The 17,821-nt window shown below is 32.7% G+C and overlaps 3 protein-coding genes across 3 annotated transcripts; 2 read left to right on the forward strand and 1 right to left on the reverse strand.

The window, feature by feature from the left end:
- The first annotated feature begins 5,665 nt into the window (after nt 1-5,665).
- On the forward strand, nt 5,666-8,385 carry LOC124911853 (signal recognition particle 43 kDa protein, chloroplastic). The gene is made up of 2 exons (XM_047452384.1): nt 5,666-6,412; nt 7,913-8,385. The coding sequence occupies exons 1-2, from the start codon at nt 5,757-5,759 to the stop codon at nt 8,334-8,336; spliced, it is 1,080 nt and encodes a 359-aa protein (XP_047308340.1). The 5' UTR covers nt 5,666-5,756; the 3' UTR covers nt 8,337-8,385.
- Nucleotides 8,386-9,279: 894 nt separating this feature from the next.
- Nucleotides 9,280-11,469, reverse strand: LOC124911852 (SEC1 family transport protein SLY1-like). The gene is made up of 2 exons (XM_047452383.1): nt 11,292-11,469; nt 9,280-11,180 (listed from the first exon to the last, which is right to left on the reverse strand). The coding sequence occupies exons 1-2, from the start codon at nt 11,320-11,322 to the stop codon at nt 9,370-9,372; spliced, it is 1,842 nt and encodes a 613-aa protein (XP_047308339.1). The 5' UTR covers nt 11,323-11,469; the 3' UTR covers nt 9,280-9,369.
- Nucleotides 11,470-12,798: 1,329 nt separating this feature from the next.
- Nucleotides 12,799-15,741, forward strand: LOC124911916 (small nuclear ribonucleoprotein SmD3b-like). The gene is made up of 5 exons (XM_047452448.1): nt 12,799-13,047; nt 14,124-14,176; nt 14,271-14,337; nt 14,412-14,468; nt 15,379-15,741. The coding sequence occupies exons 1-5, from the start codon at nt 12,889-12,891 to the stop codon at nt 15,439-15,441; spliced, it is 399 nt and encodes a 132-aa protein (XP_047308404.1). The 5' UTR covers nt 12,799-12,888; the 3' UTR covers nt 15,442-15,741.
- Nucleotides 15,742-17,821: the final 2,080 nt, after the last annotated feature.

Genomic DNA, 17,821 nt, shown 5'->3' on the forward strand with positions numbered 1-17,821 from the left:
TCAATAGATAGGGTTTATATACCTAACCACAATTAGAGTTTAAACTAGATTGTGTACGAACAATCTCACATACATATCAATAGATAAGGTTTATATATATAATCAAAATTAGAGTTTAAACGGGATTCTGTACGAATAATATCACGCACCTATTATCATAGGGTTTATATACTTAACCACAAATAGGGTTTAAATGGAATTGTGTACGAACAATCTCACGTACCTATCAATAGATAGGGTTTGGATACCTAATCACAATTAGGGTTTAAATGAGATTGTGTACGAATAATCTCATGTACCTATTAATAGATAGGGTTTAGAATACCTAACTACAATTAGGGTTTAAACGGGATTGTGTACGAACAATCTCACGTACCTATCAACGTATACGGTTTAGAATACCTAACTACAATTAGGGTTTAAACGGGTTTGTGCACAAACAATCTCTCATACCTATCAACATATAGGATTTATAATACCTAACTAAAATTAGGGTTTAAACGGGATTGTGTACGAACCATCTCACATACCTATCAACATATATGGTTTAGAATATTTAACTATAATTAGAGTTTAAACGGGATTGTGTACGAACAATCTCATGTACCTATCAAGAGATAGACTTTAGAATACCTAACTACAATTTGGGTTTAAACGGGATTGTGTACGAACAATCTCACGTACCTATCAACAAATAGGGTTTAGAATACCTAACTATAATTAGGGTTTAAACGGGATTGTGTACGATAATCTCACGTACCTATCAACAAATAGGGTAGGGAGTTTTGTTTGTCGATGTTCGAGTGGTTGTACAACATCCCCAAAAGACATATGACAACTTCTCGTGCTAGTCCTTATACATGTTGGTCATCTTCTTGATGATCCTAATCACTTTTTTGTTTGTCCCTTCGACTACACCATTGGTTTGGAGTCTATAGAGCGATGATTTGTGGTGCTCGATCTTGAATTTATCGAGCAATTGCAACACTTTTTCTTGGAAGTGTCGACCATTGTCTGAAACTAGGGCGTGAGGAACTCCATATCTAGAGATGATGCTAGTTCGGATGAACTTTACCACTTAATATGGTTACGAGACTTTGTAAGATACTAATTCAACCCATTTAGTGAAGTAGTCTATAGCAGCGAGTATGAACTCGTGTCCATTTGATGCATGGGGATAAATTTTCTCGATTATGTCCATGTCCCATATGGAAAAGGTCTAGGGGATGTCATGTTGTAGAGTGGTGAGGTCGGTGTATACTTCAGGTTAGCATAGATTTGGCACTGATGACAACTCCTCACATAACTCACACATTCTTATTCGATGTTTTGCCAATAATATCATAAACGAAGTATTTTCTTGGCTAAAGACATTCCATTCATGTGTGGGACACATGTCCTTGTATGCATTTCTTCCATGATTCTCTTGGACTCAAGATTGTCTATGCAGAGCATGTTTTGATCATCAAAATATCAACGGTAAAGCATCCAAGCGTAGTTTGTGGAATACTGGCGCAACACTCGTCGTTCCTTGGCTCGAAATGAGAAGGGTATTCTCCATACTCAATGTACTTTTGGAGAGTATCGTACCAGAGTTTTGAAACATTCTCATAGGAAATGACTACCCCATTTCAAAATCAGGTCGTTACTTTTGTCTAATTTTCAGAGGTTTGACTTTGATTCCTTCTGGAATTTGAGTCATGGCTACTAAAGTAGATAGAGCATTCTCGAAGCGATTTTGGCTTCTTAGAGCGTGAACAAATGATACTTGATCGAATTTGCTCATGATTTTGGTCAAGTGGGCGTGGTATGGTTTCAAGTTTTCCCCTTTCACTTGGCACATGCCATTGGCTTGTGATATTACCAAATTAGAATCGCCAACGACTTCTAGCTTGACTACCAATTTTTTATATTCCAATTTGAGACCTGAGAGGCATGCCTCGTATTCGGCCTCGTTATTGATGATGGTATATTCGAGTTTTATGGATATTAGGTTGTACGTTCCTTTCGGGTCAAATAATAGAATCTATATTCCGTAACCTTGCTTTCCGAAAGTTTGTTCTAACAACAATTTCTATGTGTTTGATGTTATACTCATAATTCCTTCATCGGGGAACTCGAGTTAGTCTTCTAACTCAATAATGATGTGTTGATCCGTAAGGAAGTCCGCAACAACATTTCCTTTGACAAACTTCTATACCGTATAGGATATGTCGTATTCAGATAGCATCATCATTCATTTGGCTGGCCTTGGTGACAAAAGTATTCGTTAAAATAAGAAATGAATCTTGTCTAGTCTTGATACCAACTTGATGGGTTGGACCTGCATGTAGTGTCTCAACCTTTTGGTGACTCATGTTAAGGCCCAACAGATTTCAACTAGAGTGTAATTAAGTTCACACCCAGTCATCCGTTTACAAATGTAGTACACAGTTGTTTCGAGTTTATCCTCATTTTCTTGAGCCAACAAACTTCACATGGTTGTGTCTGTTATAGTATGATATAGAATGAGAGGAATGCCAACTCGGGATAGCATGAGTATGGGAATGGATTTTAAGAAATCATTGATTCTGTCAAAGGGCAGTTTACAATCTTCATCCCATACGAAATTTTGATCTTTCTTAAGCATCTTAAACGACAGATCGCATGTCATAGTAAGCTTGTTGATGAATCGGCTAATGAATTGGATTTTACCCAAAAATCCTCGGACCTCTCTTTTGCTTCGAGGGACTAGTATAGTTGTGATTGCTTTAATTTTAGAGGGATCGGCTTCGATTCCCCTAAGAAACCTAGCATTTTACCAGTTGTGACTCCGAATGTGCATTTCTTCGGGTTTAGTCATAGTTAATATTTCCTTATTCATTGCAGGAATGTTTTGGGGGTTAAGACTTGTCCTTCTTGATCCATTGATTTAACAGTCATGTCATCGATATATACTTTAAATTACTTGTGGATCATCATAAAGGATTATAGTAGTTGTCATTTAATAAGTGGCTCCCGCATTTTTAAGAACGAAAGACATGACCCTATAACAAAAAGTTCCTACTTCTGTTATAAACGTGGTCGTTTTCCTGTCTTGCGGGGCGATCGAGATTTGGTTGTATCCTAAGAATCTGTCCATGAATGATAACAATTCATGATCGGTGGCATGATCGACCAGTATGTCGATGTGTGGTAGTGAGAAATTATCTTTAGGGTTGGCCTTTTCATATCCCAATAATCTACACACACATAATCTTTCATCTTTCTTTAGGACGGGGACTACATTGGCAATCCAGGTAGGATATTCCACTACCTCAATAAATCCAGCTTCGAGTTGCTTTCGGACTTCTTCCTGGATTTTATTCAGGACTTCTTCTTTCATCCGTTTGAGCTTTTGATTCACAAACTTATAGTCAAGATTTAGAGGAATATGATGTCGTTTGATTTTTGGGTCGATGTCTGGCATGTCTTTGTATGATCAGGCGAAGACGTCTTTGTTGGCTTTCAGCAACTCAACAATTTCCAGACGTTCTTGTGGGTTTAAATTTTGGATAATCAATACGATCTAAGGATTTTCGACCGTGTTTAAGTTCATTTCGATTATCTTTTCCATGGCGGAGACAATCTCATCCTCAGTTTTTAAGAAGTGTTTGGTTTTGAAATCTAAGTTAAAATAAAAGGAAAGATCATTTTTACTCAAACATTCAAAATCTATTGCTTGTATTACATCGATCCTTTGATCAAAATCTATTGCTTGTATTCAAAATCTATTGTTTGAAATTTGTTTTGAATTTTTTGATTGGAAATCATCCTTTGATCATTTATGAGCTTTTTGTGAAAGTTAAGATCGATCAATCGATCTCAAACAAAAAAACCCAAATTTAAATTTGAAAAAATTAAAAAATGGGTTTTCTGTTCTTGAGCTAATCCTCAAGAACATTAGATTAAAAAGCTTCCCAACAAGTTTCTAATGATGTTGGAAAACTATTTGGATCATGTTTGATTTATCCCAATCATGTTTGATCAAAATCAAAATTTTCAAAATAAATGAAAATTTTGAGTTCTTGAATTGGTTCACATGAACACCAAGTATTCATGTTTTAGTATCAATTAAGTATATGAAGGTATAAGGAAACTATTGACAATCTCTTTATACTTCATTACAGCTTTAAAACCAAAACCCCAATTTATGGCCATAAATTGTTTTGAACAAATTGATCATCACCCATGTCGAATGATACCTAGTAATGATGTTTTTAATGTTCCTGGGAGCTTTGTTAATCTAACCAAGCAATTGGATCAAAGGATCCAAGCCTCCATCAAAATTGTAAAACCTGCAATTTTGATGTTCTTGAGGACCAACAAGTTCGACCAGGACCAAGAGTTCCAACCGAGGATCTTTAGTTAGGACCAACAGTTCCGACCGATAAATTCCAACTAGGACCGAGAGATCCGACCGAGGCTTTTCAGCCAAGACCGAGAGGTCCACCAATGTTCTTCATCTAGGACCAAGAGGTCCGACCAATGTTCTTCATCTAGGACCAAGAGGTCCGACCGATGATTTTTACATCCGACTGAGAGGTCAGACCTATAACCCGAGGAGTCTCGCACCCGACTAAGAACTCATGAACCCAAGACCAATGAGTTCCACCCAAGACTAAGTCGTCCGATCGAAAAGTCAGACATATGATCGAGGAGTCTCACACCCAACCGAGAACTCCTAAACCCATGACCGATGACTTCCATCTAGGACCGAGGCGTCTGACCGAGAATTTTGGCACCCAAACGAGAATTCTAGCCAAGGACTGAGAGGCCTTAACACCCCGACTGAGGACTTCCGCACCCCAACTGAGAATCATGAACCCGAACCAAGGAGTTCTCGACCATGACCGATGACTTTTTAGCCCCGACCGATAAAAATGAACCTAGGACCTAGGACACCGAAACTAAAAGAATACACACTGAAATCGAAAATCAATCTAGGCGCAAGCGTTGATTTACATAAAGGAGCGTAACCCAGAACAAGAATGAACTCATTCATGTCAATTATCCTTTTGGTGTTATCACTATTAAGTTCAGTTACAATCTTATGAGCCTTGCTCAAAGAAAAAGATTAATGAGTTACAATTATTGTATGTTGAAAGAAAAAGATTAATGGAGAAGATGTTATGATTGTCATGTTCTGATGTTGTGTTGTTTGGAAGTAGAGGCAACAGTAGAGGGGCCATGACTATGGGTGTCATTCTAGCTCTCCTTAATTTAAAAAAAAATCATGACGAACATTATAAAATCGTGAAAAACATTACATTAAAAATCGTGATGCAAAATACATATTTCGCGTGATGAATTATACATATTTCGCGTCACGCACATGACAATATGGACATTTCATTAGGCTCAAAAGATTATTTTTGTAAACATTATCGACCTTAAGTTAATTTCGAATTTGATATATTTTAAGGTCATTTCGTCAAATTTCTCATTAAAACAAATATCTAAAAAAAATACTCATTTTAAAAACACAAATATATCTAAATTAGTATAAATAGCGGTTTTGAAAATTGTATAAAAAATAAATATCAATTTATTTATGTATTTATCTTCTAATTTATTTATTTTTTAACAAACAAACAAAAAAAAAATAATAGGATGGCTTTCCTTATCCAATAAAAATCTGTCTCTGCGAGATAGGATAATGCTCAAACCCTTTCCAAATCTTACTCCATTGTTGAACCCACTTTCATTTCTTCTCCTCCTCCAAAAACATACCTCAAATGGATGCTCTATTCATAAACCCATCTCTTTCCCGCACAAAACAACTCAACATCAATCAATCTTCACAATCCCATCTTCCTCTCTCATCCGAATCCCCCTTCCTTCACCTCCGCCGCAATCTTCAACCCATCCGCCTCCAAATCCGATCCTCCTCCGAACAACAAACTCTCGATCAATTTCAGACCTACGAAGATTACGACCAAGAAGAATCATACGGAGAAGTAAGTAAAATAATCGGAAGTCGATCAATCAAAGAAGGAAAAGGAATGGAATATCTAATCGAATGGAAAGACGACCACAATCCCACATGGGTTCCATCCGATTTCATTGCGAATGATGTAGTCGCCGAATACGAGACTCCATGGTGGACAGCAGCTAAGAAGGCCGACGAATCTGTGTTGGAGAAGCTTATTAGTTCCGGCGATGGAAGAGATGTTGATGCTGTTGATTCAGACGGTCGTACTGCTTTAATCTTTGTTGCGGGTCTTGGTTCAGAATCGTGCGTTCGTTTATTGGCTGAAGCTGGTGCTGATGTGAATCATCGTGATAATAGCGGTGGTTTGACTGCGTTACATATGGCTGCTGGTTATGTTAGGCCTGGAGTGGCCAAGGTTTTGATTCAGTTTGGAGCTAATTCAGAGGTAGAAGATGAAAGGTAAATCAAATTTAAAATTAATGAATATTAGTTATGTTTTTATTGTTATAAATTATGTATACCAATTTTAATCACATTATAAATATTTTAGTCAAAAACATACATCCTAAATTAATTGAAATAAAAAAAAGTTAATAATGGTTTTATTGTTACAAATTATGTATCTTAAAAACATTTGGTATATCAATTTTATTAACAATTAAATTTAAGAACTATAAATAAATAAATTTTGTACAAGAAAACTTGAGTTTATTTTATTTTTATTTGGGGATATTCTAATGTTTTTTATCTTGGTTTTATTTATTTTTTGTTTTATAAAAGGTTTGGTTATTTTAAATTTTAATTGATTTAATTATTAAAATTTAAATTTAATAAAAGTATTTTAGTTGATTAATTGGTTGTTTTAATGGGCTATGATATAACTAATATTTTATAAAAAAATTATTTTTATTTAATAAAAAAAATATTATTATATTAAATATAGAGTGAATCAAAAAAGAATTTTTTAATAAAAAAGTTAAATCATGGTAAATAAATTTCTTTTGATTATTTTTTTGGGTCAAATATAATTTGTTTCATCATGTATCAAAAAAAAATAAGCTTATTAATGTTATATTATTAAAATTGATGTGGCATCAAATTTATTAGGAAAAAAGCTCACTTAGACGTATGTACTTGTACAATTAGCTCATTTAGACGTATGTACTAATAAAAGGTCATTTAAACGTACATACTATCAAAAATTGGCTCATTTAGCCTCTTTTAGTAAACCATGATTAATTTTTATTGTTTAATTTATATATTTAATAATTAAATATTAATATATTTTCTCTCTCATTCCTTTTCATTTATTACTAATAAATGAACCCTCTATAAAATATTACAGTAAAACATAAAATTTATAAATAAGTTGTTAAATATTTTTAAAAAATGAGAATTTAAACAATATAAAAACTAATAAAGAAAATGGAAAATAACATATGAAAGAGAAATTAATATTAAAATAATAAAAAAATTAAGAATAAAATAAATTACCTAGTTTAATTAATGAAAAAGAAGGAGAGAGAAAATATATTAATATTTAATTAATAAATATATAAATTTAAAATAAAAGTTAACCATGGTCAGTAAAAGAGGCTAATTGAGCCAATTTTTGATAGTACATATGTTTAAATGATCTTTTATTAGTACATACGTCTAAATGAGCTAGTTGTACAAGTACATACGTCTAAATGAACTTTTTTCCAATTTATTAATACAAATCAAGTCTTTGGATATTTAAATAATTTCTAATATATATATATATATATATATATATATATATATATTAATAATTAAATAACTTTTTTTTTTATTAAGATTTTAGTTTGGAAAAAAAAACAAAAAAACAGATATATCTTTAATAAACCAAAAGATGAAACAAGCTTAAAAGACAAGATAGAGCAAAGTCTTAAAAAAAAGTTAGATTTATTCACACACTGATTTACTCTTATACAACAGTGGTCGGACACCATTAGAACTGGCGAAAGAGATCTTAAAGGTGACGCCAAAACTACAATTTGCAAAACGGCTAGGATTAGAAAGTGTAATAAAAGAGTTGGAAGAATCATTATATGAGTTTTCCGAAGTTGAAGAAATCATGGAGAAGAGAGGAAAAGGGGAGTATTTGGAGTATTTGATCAAATGGAAAGACGGGGGCGATAATGAGTGGGTGAAGGCGGCCATGGTAGCGGAGGATCTTGTACGAGATTTTGAGGCCGGGCTGGAATACGCTGTGGCGGAGAGCGTAATTGGCAAAAGAATTGGTGATTCTGGGATTGAATACCTTGTTAAATGGACAGACTTAGATGAATCCACTTGGGAGCCCGAGGAAAATGTCGATCCTGATTTAATCAACAGCTTTAAAGATCTTGCAATTAAGTAGTTATTATGTATTAATTAATTAATTATTGTTACTCATTTTGGAAGAGTTACATAATGAACACATTCTATTATGATGATATTAGTATTAGTTTTGCATAGGGGTGAGCATGGCGTAGTTTAATCCGAAATCCAATTTGATTCCTAAATACTAATTCGGATTGGATTGAGATCGGATTGAGTTCGGATTATCTAAATTATCCAAACTATCTAAATAAAAATATATTTTTTAATTAATTTTCTTTAAATTCAATTTCTCTCAATATAATATATATTTTACTTCTCAATATAATATATATTTTACTTATGACAACGATATTTATTTTTATTTTATTTTTATTATTATTTTTATTACTTTTTTCAAATTTAAATTTAATAAAAATAAAAAATTCGAATTTTAAAAAAAAAAAAAATTAAAATTTCAAAAAAATTATTGACTAATTTTAAGCTGATGTATAAATATTTTTTAGTTTGGATTATCCAAACCATTTTCAATCCAATCCGTATTAATTAGTAAAATGGTTTGGATTACGGATTGGATAAACTTAATTTGGATTTAATACGGATCGGACAAAACGGATTGGTTTTACCCATTTGCTCACCCCTAGTTTTGCATTTGTTTGATTTTTGTGTTTAGATTAAATGGAGAAACAATAATTAAAGAGGCTATTTAAAAGAATTAAAATTTACATTTTCATTAAATATATTTTATTCTCATTTAAAAATTGAATAAGGTTGTTGTTTGACCACATTAGTGTTTTTTTTGGGGATTTGGATTGAGCCTTTAGATGACAAATTTTTAAAATGATTTGGATGTAAAAGAAAAACCATAAAAATGGAAGTGTGGATGTAAAAGAAAAACTATAAAAATGGAACAATTTGTTAACAATGAAAATTTGTAATTTTAATTATGAGAAAGTACTTACTTGATACTTGTCCAAAGCTTGATCTTGTTTCTAACCAAAAACATATCAAGATTTTCAAATAACCCCAATTTGTAAAAACACCATATAGATTGTTTCAATTCAACCTGCAAATTAGTTGCCGCCTAATCCCATTTTCTTACCTAACAATGCGAGTTGCTCCACAAATTCACCACCCGTTAACATTTCAGTCGTTCCATAAACGACCCGTTTTACAGATTGCTGCGAATTCGCAAGCTCTTGTAAGCTTCCATACTCCACATAGTTTCCACCTCCAATCATAAACACAATCCCTTCCTTAAACGGTCCCTTCAAATAACCGCTCCCACTTGTTCCAGAATTCGACTTTGGAGCTCGAGGATCAAATACGAGATAAGAATCAATCTCAGGATTTGGTTTTCCTTCCATTAAAGCCTCAACTGTTCTAGACAATGCCAATTGATGATCGCTGGATAGTAAATTCTTTACACCTGCAGTAACCGCACTTATCGATTGCCCATATAGCTTTCCTGCCCAATCCACAATGTTCGTTTTACTTGCTGAATTAACCGACGAAGATAAAGACAGATTTAACGATTTCATCTTTTTAACGTAATGAAATGCGCTAGTGTCGATTTCTGATTCCTTTAGCGAAGTTTCAACCAATTCTACTTCGGATTGAGGGATGTTTTCGGATGATATCAGATACATGATAGCGAATCGTAGCTTATCTATGTTTGTTCCTTTTCCTTTGAGAACGGCTCGAAGCTCGGCTTTGTCTATGTTTCCTTTGATCATCATATCGTTCTCCTTTTTCGCAAAGGAATCAAGGGATCTCTCCTTGATCTCCCCGAGCAATGACGTGGCTATATTTGTATGTTTATCGATCACCTGTTTACGATCAGTTAACTCTGGCAATGAATTGACTGCATTCATCAAATGCTTAGTGTTTCCGATCAAATCCGGACAGTCGAATTCAGACCCGCCAGTTCTATTGACTTCTTCAACATCCTTCTTGTACTTGTTCAGTTGTGTTTCTATCTCAACAGCAACTTCTGGAAATTCGAGTGAACCATTTTCAGCCCAAAATGGATCAGAACTGTCGAGTTCGTAGGATTTCATTCCACCTTTCTCACCTTGCACATTGAGACTATTAAGCCTCAAGCCAAGAACATCATGAACAAGTGGTCTATACCTGAAATCGTGTTGTATGGCTACTGATAACTCAAAGTTTCTATCGAATATACATAGAATCGGCCTCTGGAATGAGTTGGAAAGATTACCACCTTCAGTGAATAAATTGTTCTTTGCTAACAGATGATCGCGTAACCTCTGATCTAACAGAGAAGCAACCATTTCAGCAGGACCACCACCCCTAGGGCATCTGATTATAGGAACTACAGAAAGGGTTGCAAGGGCAGAAAACAAACCACTGACGATTTTCTCAATAATTTCCTCAATTTCCCGATCACCAGCTGACGGATCATTCAATTGAACATAGCATTGTTTATTGGCAAGGGAAAACAAATTATCCTCTAGTGTAACAAACTCCAAGTATTGATCGTGTACCTTAGAGATCCTCTGAATTGAATCTGAACCTAGAGTTCCTGATGCGAGATCCTCAAGCAACGGTCGAGGAATCGATGAAGAGAAATTGAGGTGGAAGGTATCGTAGAGTGACCGAGAAGCATCGACCACAATTCGCTGGATATTCAGCTGAGTCGGTTGGACGAAGTATACGGCAGGTACATCGTGAACAGGCTTACGGTCTTTATCGATAAGGAAGTAAAGAGTAATACCGTGCTTGCGGAGATCTTTAACATGGATCAGAGGAGATAGAATATCCTGGCAGAATTTATCATAAATCAAAATCTTGTAAACATCTTCATTCGCTGTTCCACTTGAATTAACCGGCTGGTTCAGATTCAACATTCTCGCAACACATTCTGAATGAAAAACATAATGATACTAAACTCAATCGAACTGTGTTGAACGCACGTAAGATTCAGATCTATCTATGGATCTGGAGACAGAGACAGAGGAGGGGATAAACTTACCGTATTGTCTTTGCCGGAGATTGAGTGCCATGACTGCGACGGAGCACGTCCAGAGTGCCGGTTTATTGCCGTTCCTGGTGGTGGTGTGGCGGTGGCGATCGTCGTCGTTTAAGCGTTATCTCTGAGCGTGGATCTTCTACGCTGTTTTCCGTCTTCCTTCTCATCAAATAAAATGAGGGAAGTGAGAGAATTGATAAACTAGTTATTGGCCCCTTGAACTTGTCCGATATATTCATAAAACTCATTCAACTTACAAAGTTATGGTCAACTTCAGTATACTTTTAAGATTCATTAATATTTTTGTCAGTAATTAGGCCTACAAATAAGTAAGTGAGCGAGTCGAGCACGCGAGTCGAGTCGAGCACTCGAGCTCGAATGAGTTTATAAATTTGAGATCGAGTTGCACTCGATTATTTACCTACAATTTCGGCTTGAAAAACTTGAACAAAAATACTATATGTTTGAAATTATTGATTGTACATTTATTTTTGTTTGAATTTTCTTCCTAAACATTTAAAATGTTAAAATGTTATAAACCATCCCTAACTCCAAATCATATATCTCTAGTTATAGACATGAATAACTAGTTATATTCTTTAAACTCTCTAATTAAATAAATCGAAGACCAAAATTATAAGATTAATGTCACGGGCATAAACCCGGTCACTGAATAACTCCTCGTCTTGTGTGACACTTGTCTATATTACTTCAATACTAGCTAGTCGACTTCTTAAAAGATGCAAGAAAAATGAACACTTTGAGAGAGAAAGAGGTTGGAGAATATCTTGTCTATTGATTGTTTCTTACAAATGCGAGGTACAAGTATGAGGTACAAGACTTGTTTATACAAGTGGAGAGTTCTAGATCCTCCTTGACCAAGGGTTTTCTAAAGTCTTTTATTATCTAACCTAGACCTATGAACTCTTAAAGAATTCTAGAGAGTTCTATCATCTATACCTAGTGTTAGGAACTCCTAGAGAATATTAGAGAGTTTTATTACCTACCTAGAACTAAGAACTCCTAAGAATTCTAGAAAGTTCCACAAACGAGAAAAAACTACAAAATTTTAAAACTTTTTAGAAAATCTGCATTGTGGGCTTGACCTCTTCACCCATTTTAATACCCATTTTAATGGATTTTGACATTATGCTACCTTATTCTACTCATTGAATTATAACATTTTTTAAATGAATTTTTTATCTAGTTAATCATTCATGTTTAGATTTTCTTTAATAAGAGATAAAATAAGAAAGACAAAATGAGATTGATCATGTGAAAGGGTATACAAGCAAAAGCAAGTAAAAAAAAAAAAAAAACATAATTTGAAAAAATATTAATATATAATTTTAAAGATTAAAAACAGTAATAAATTTAATTAAGTTTTGGTTAAGCTTACCATGTGATCTTTGAAATTTTGTGGTTTAATAAACATTAGAGGATTATTTGTTTAAATCATAAATAAATATATACATCGGTTTTCCTCAAATAATTCAAAATAAACCCTACACACAACAAATATTTCAGAGTGTGTGCGCGCGCTAGGTTTAGGTGCGATTTAAAGAGGGATTTTCAGTGAGAGAGAGAAGAAGAAGAAGAAATGAGCAGGAGCTTGGGAATACCGGTTAAGCTGTTGCACGAGGCAACGGGGCATGTTGTGACTGTTGAATTGAAAAGTGGAGAACTGTATAGAGGAGGCCTGATCGAGTGTGAAGACAATTGGAACTGTCAACTCGAGAGCATCACCTTCACCTCCAAGGTATTACTATTCTCAATCTATCTTTGTGAAACTTTTAATGTTTGTTCCTTTCATCAAGACGGTATCTTAATTAAGTAACTCAAAATTTGTTCTGGTCTTGGATCGGTGATTGTTTCGTTCTGCTATTAACACTTTTAGTTATGTTCTTTTGAAATTTTCGTTCTTTGATTGTTTTCAGAACATTTCTATGGTAATACGCCCAAATTTTAAAGGATTCAAACAAAATCTTATTTGCTGTTTGATTAATGGAAGATGATTACTCTCATTAACCTATACTGAAACAGTGATCTTTGAGTATCAATGTCTGCATCTGGAATAATAAGATAATAATAATATGTAGTTCAAATTAAAGATGGAGGGACTGTGTCCTGTTAATGGAGGTAGCTATATCAAGTTTCCAGTTACAACATCATACTACATTTAGGTTGAGTGTAACATCATAATTTTCATAAGTGGATAAATATACCAATGTTTTTGTCCTTTAATCTAATTAATGTGGAGGAGCTTGATACAGATCTTGTAACTGGAAATACGATAATGTTGTCTGTTGATAGAATAATGGAGAATACAGATGTACGAGGTGATGTCAAGTGGGCTTATTATGAGTGTTTTGTGAAGTTGTGTAGTGTGTACTATATATAACAAGTATCATATGGGAGGGAGTTAGGGTATTGTGCTTAAAGAATGTATATGAATATTATGAAAATTGGGTAAAAACCATTGATAAAACACATATAGGAAAGAAATAACCAAAACTTGGAAGTGAACATTATAGACTTTAATGTGATATGGTTGAGAACCCTAATTGGGGTAGGAGAAGACGGGCAATGAGTAAAAGACTTAGTGAAGAGAGTTGTCAAGTTGATTCAAACATAGTGGTGTAGGAGGTTTGTGATATGTCCATTTCTGTCCAATTTGATTTTTCAGATTGAAAATTCTTTTGTGTTGTTTTGGAGTTCAGTGACTTAGACTTTAGTATCACCCTTGAAGGTTATCTGGTTTGATATCAAGTTGTTTGTATAGGAAGAAATCAACTTTGTAAAACCTTAACATTAAAAATGTGTATATTTCTACAGGATGGGAAGGTTTCTCAACTAGAGCATGTGTTCATCCGTGGAAGCAAAGTCAGGTAACTTAATCTTTTAGTTTCATCCTTTAATATCCTATTCATTCAAAACATCTAATCATTCCTGATGCATGGTGTGATTGGTCAATGAGTTTAGGTTCATGATAATACCAGATATGTTGAAGAATGCCCCAATGTTCAAACGCCTGGAATCTAAAATCAAGGTACTTATTAAAATTATAAGAAAGTTGAAGAGATACAATGTGTATTAATGCTTTTTCCTCTACATATCTTGAAGGGAAAGAGCTCTGGACTAGGAGTTGGCCGAGGTCGTGGAGTTGCAATGCGGGCAAGAGTAAGACTTATATAATATATGTCTGTATATTTTCTATATTTAAAGTTTCTATTAATTAAGTTAATGTGAATTGCTACTTCTTGCATATATAATCACGAACAAAGAAACATAAGACGATAAAAGAGTAGGATAGCTCTAGTCTTGAACTTCAGAGGTTGAGGTCAAGTTTGATTCTCATTGAAAGCAGTAAAAGCACCTTGATTAAAGTGGGGTTCATAGCATGAGATGTGCTAGCCTCCTCCAAGAAAAGAAAAACCAAATAAGAGGAAAGAGGATAAACCTCGACAAGCATTGATGGAGATTATGATAAAACACAAAAAAAAAAAAAACATGTCACAAGATCTTGTCACTCACTCACACTTCATCTACAACAAGGCCTTGTAAAACCACCTCACTTTGAATCTGCTTCAATAACACCATTGAACTTTATTCCCTTTAAATTTCTCCTCTTTTCGTATTTCTATTTCACATTCATCTCACAAATGACTTTACCTTGATGTCGTTCATTCATTGATTTGGTCTTCCTCTTCATACTTTTCTCCATTGCTAATCATCCACTTATTATGTTCTGAGATTTCTATTCTCATTACTGCAACACCCACACCCTAATTTTATTGTTATTCTTTTGAAATTTTAAGTTTTTCTTTTCCCGGAAGTGGCTAGTTCAACATCACTGTCATAACCCTCATTTCAATAAAAAAAAATGAAAACCATAAAGGTTGTTTCATTGAATTGGTACTCTAATATAATAATATTACCCTCCTTTCCTTTTATGTGACACTAGACAACTAATTGAATACTCTTAACACACTCTTATTCTTAGGTTTATTTAGAGACATTTCTTATATAAAGGAGCTCCACTAAGCCATTTCAGCAAATATTTTTGTTTGATGCATTCGCTTTCTTGTAGGCACAAGCCACTGGACGTGGTTCTGCACCAGGTCGTGGAGTCGTTCCACCCATAAGGAGGTAATCTGGAATCCATATGTTGGTAGCTGGTACCTGTTAGGATTTGTTTGATCTTTCTGAATGGAGAAAAATAGCACTATTTATAATGATTTATAGAGGAGCTATTTACTATTTGTAGTAAAATTATTGGAAGCTTTTAGTTGTATTATCTTTCTTAAATTCACTTCTTGAACTATATGCATAAGATTGCTTTTGTTCCACATATTCTTCTTTTGGCCATGGTTATTAGACACTAGTTCAAATTCAAATGTTGATCTTCAATTTGTCAAAGAAGCTGATTGCTTTGATTTTCATCAGTTACCATGTTTCAAATCTTGTTTCTGCTTTTGGTTTTCATGTTACATATATCATCATCATCATCATCATAGGTCATTTAATAATTTTGTATTTGTATATGGATGAGAACCATTTGTAAACTTTTATTTCAATGTGATCTCATCTGGATCTATGACAAAGTGAAAAAAAAGGTTTCCAATATGTATGTCAATAGGTGCAACATGAGCTTGTTTTGGTATTGGGTTATTTGGGATTTTTGTTGAGTTTTTTTTTTTTTTAAATTATATCACACTTATCCAAAATAATGATTAAACATTACAGGGTTATTCAGATTGAGGTTAATGTTAATTTGGGATATTTCAAAATAATGATGGTGGTTATTTTAAACAAATATATAATATTTTTGATAAAAAAATTATTAACATATAATGATGAAATAAAAAATAATAATTTAAAATATAAAATATTTTAGTATTTTGTTTAATAAATTGAGTGATGTTTGAAAGTTAAAAGTGAATATATTTTTTGGATTTAGGTTATTTACATAATTTAAATTAAAATTATATTATTTAAGTTAGAGCTTTTTAAATTATTTAAAAATGTACTTTTTAATTTTAAAATTATTTTTTATATAATATATATTTTAATATTAAATTATCATTAAAAAAATTCTTTTAAGAATTCGAAATATCTCGATTTTTTTAGAATTCAAATTATTTTTTATTAGTACTAGTCTGTTTTATATTTTAATATATTTATTATTTAAATAAATTATAATTAGTTTAGTATTTTTTTTAAAATTATTATATGTACTAAATAAATTGAAAATCAAACAAAGTATTTTTAATTATTAAAAATATTTTATTATAGTTCATTATTATTTTTAGATATATATATATAATTTTATTTATTATATTAAATGAATTTTGTTTTTATTTAAACATTAATTTGTTTAAATTATAATTTTTTTTATTCATTAATACATCATAAGTTTTTGTAGCGTTTCATCTCAGAAAATTATTTATGGTACTAGATTCAATATATGTTTCATATTTATCCACCTCTATGAAATTGTCATTATTAAACTGATATGATATTTTCTATTATATTTTTCCAAATAAAATTGTGCTATCCTATAGTTGCATTAATAATGTTTAATTGTTTTTAATTGAAAACGCTGATCTGATGGAAAAATGTTATTTATTGAATGACATTCTTACGTTGTATGGTTCTGGTTGTAGTAAAATTTAAAGCTAATGATACGGAGTAAAGACGATATGGTGCCAAGTCATATTTTTATACCTTGCATCAATGGCATCAATGATGTAATATTGACCTATAAAAGTAATACATTATTTTTTTTGTTACATGAATAAGACATCTGATATTAGATGCGGAAAATCATATATTAAATTGTTATGAACTTTGTCTAGGACGGCTGGATCGCCTAAGCATCAGCGACAAAGTAAGTAAATATCATATTGTGGTCACATACCGCTATGACTTTTGTAGTTGTACAACTGGTTTGACCACGCCAATTTAGTGACTCGTTCGCCTTAGGATATATATACTTGGACATTAATGCCATCAATAACGCCAATACAATTCTATTGAATAGAAGACATTGAATAATATTATTATCAATAAATAAATTAAAGGAACAAATATTATTAAACGTGGAAAATGAAAAAATATTTAACTCAAATATTTTTTTATGTTAGTTAAGTGACCTTGACATTACTTGCGTTTGCGTTTGATCAATCAGTTGCATCTCATTAGTGTATAATTGTATTAATGATTTTAACATCTTTAATATTATTGTAGACATTGTAGACTTGTAAAGGATAAAAAAAATTGACCACAACTCCCGTGTTTCCACCCTAGGCAAAATATATCAAAGTCATTAAAATTTACTCTTCAATAGAAATTTTATGTCCAACAACTAAATTGTAATATATTACACAATGATTTTTCAGTTGTCAACACACTAACAATTTATTCTTACAGCTCGAAAACATGAACTATCATTATTCATTAAAAATTGTATAATTTCAACACCATGAGTAGAATGATCTTTAGGAGAACACGAAACTTGCTCATTCGATAAA

Source organism: Impatiens glandulifera, chromosome 8 (assembly GCF_907164915.1).
Source record: "Impatiens glandulifera chromosome 8, dImpGla2.1, whole genome shotgun sequence".
NCBI lineage: Eukaryota > Viridiplantae > Streptophyta > Magnoliopsida > Ericales > Balsaminaceae > Impatiens > Impatiens glandulifera.

Coding starts and splice junctions, on each gene's coding strand:
- LOC124911853 (XM_047452384.1), top strand. CDS start 5,757: ATGGATGCTCTATTCATAAACCCATCTCTTTCCCGCACAAAACAACTC. Junction 6,413..7,912: donor TCAGAGGTAGAAGATGAAAG/GTAAATCAAATT, acceptor CTTATACAACAG/TGGTCGGACACCATTAGAAC.
- LOC124911852 (XM_047452383.1), bottom strand. CDS start 11,322: ATGGCACTCAATCTCCGGCAAAGACAATACG. Junction 11,181..11,291: donor TCTCCGGCAAAGACAATACG/GTAAGTTTATCC, acceptor TTTTTCATTCAG/AATGTGTTGCGAGAATGTTG.
- LOC124911916 (XM_047452448.1), top strand. CDS start 12,889: ATGAGCAGGAGCTTGGGAATACCGGTTAAGCTGTTGCACGAGGCAACG. Junction 13,048..14,123: donor GCATCACCTTCACCTCCAAG/GTATTACTATTC, acceptor ATATTTCTACAG/GATGGGAAGGTTTCTCAACT. Junction 14,177..14,270: donor ATCCGTGGAAGCAAAGTCAG/GTAACTTAATCT, acceptor CAATGAGTTTAG/GTTCATGATAATACCAGATA.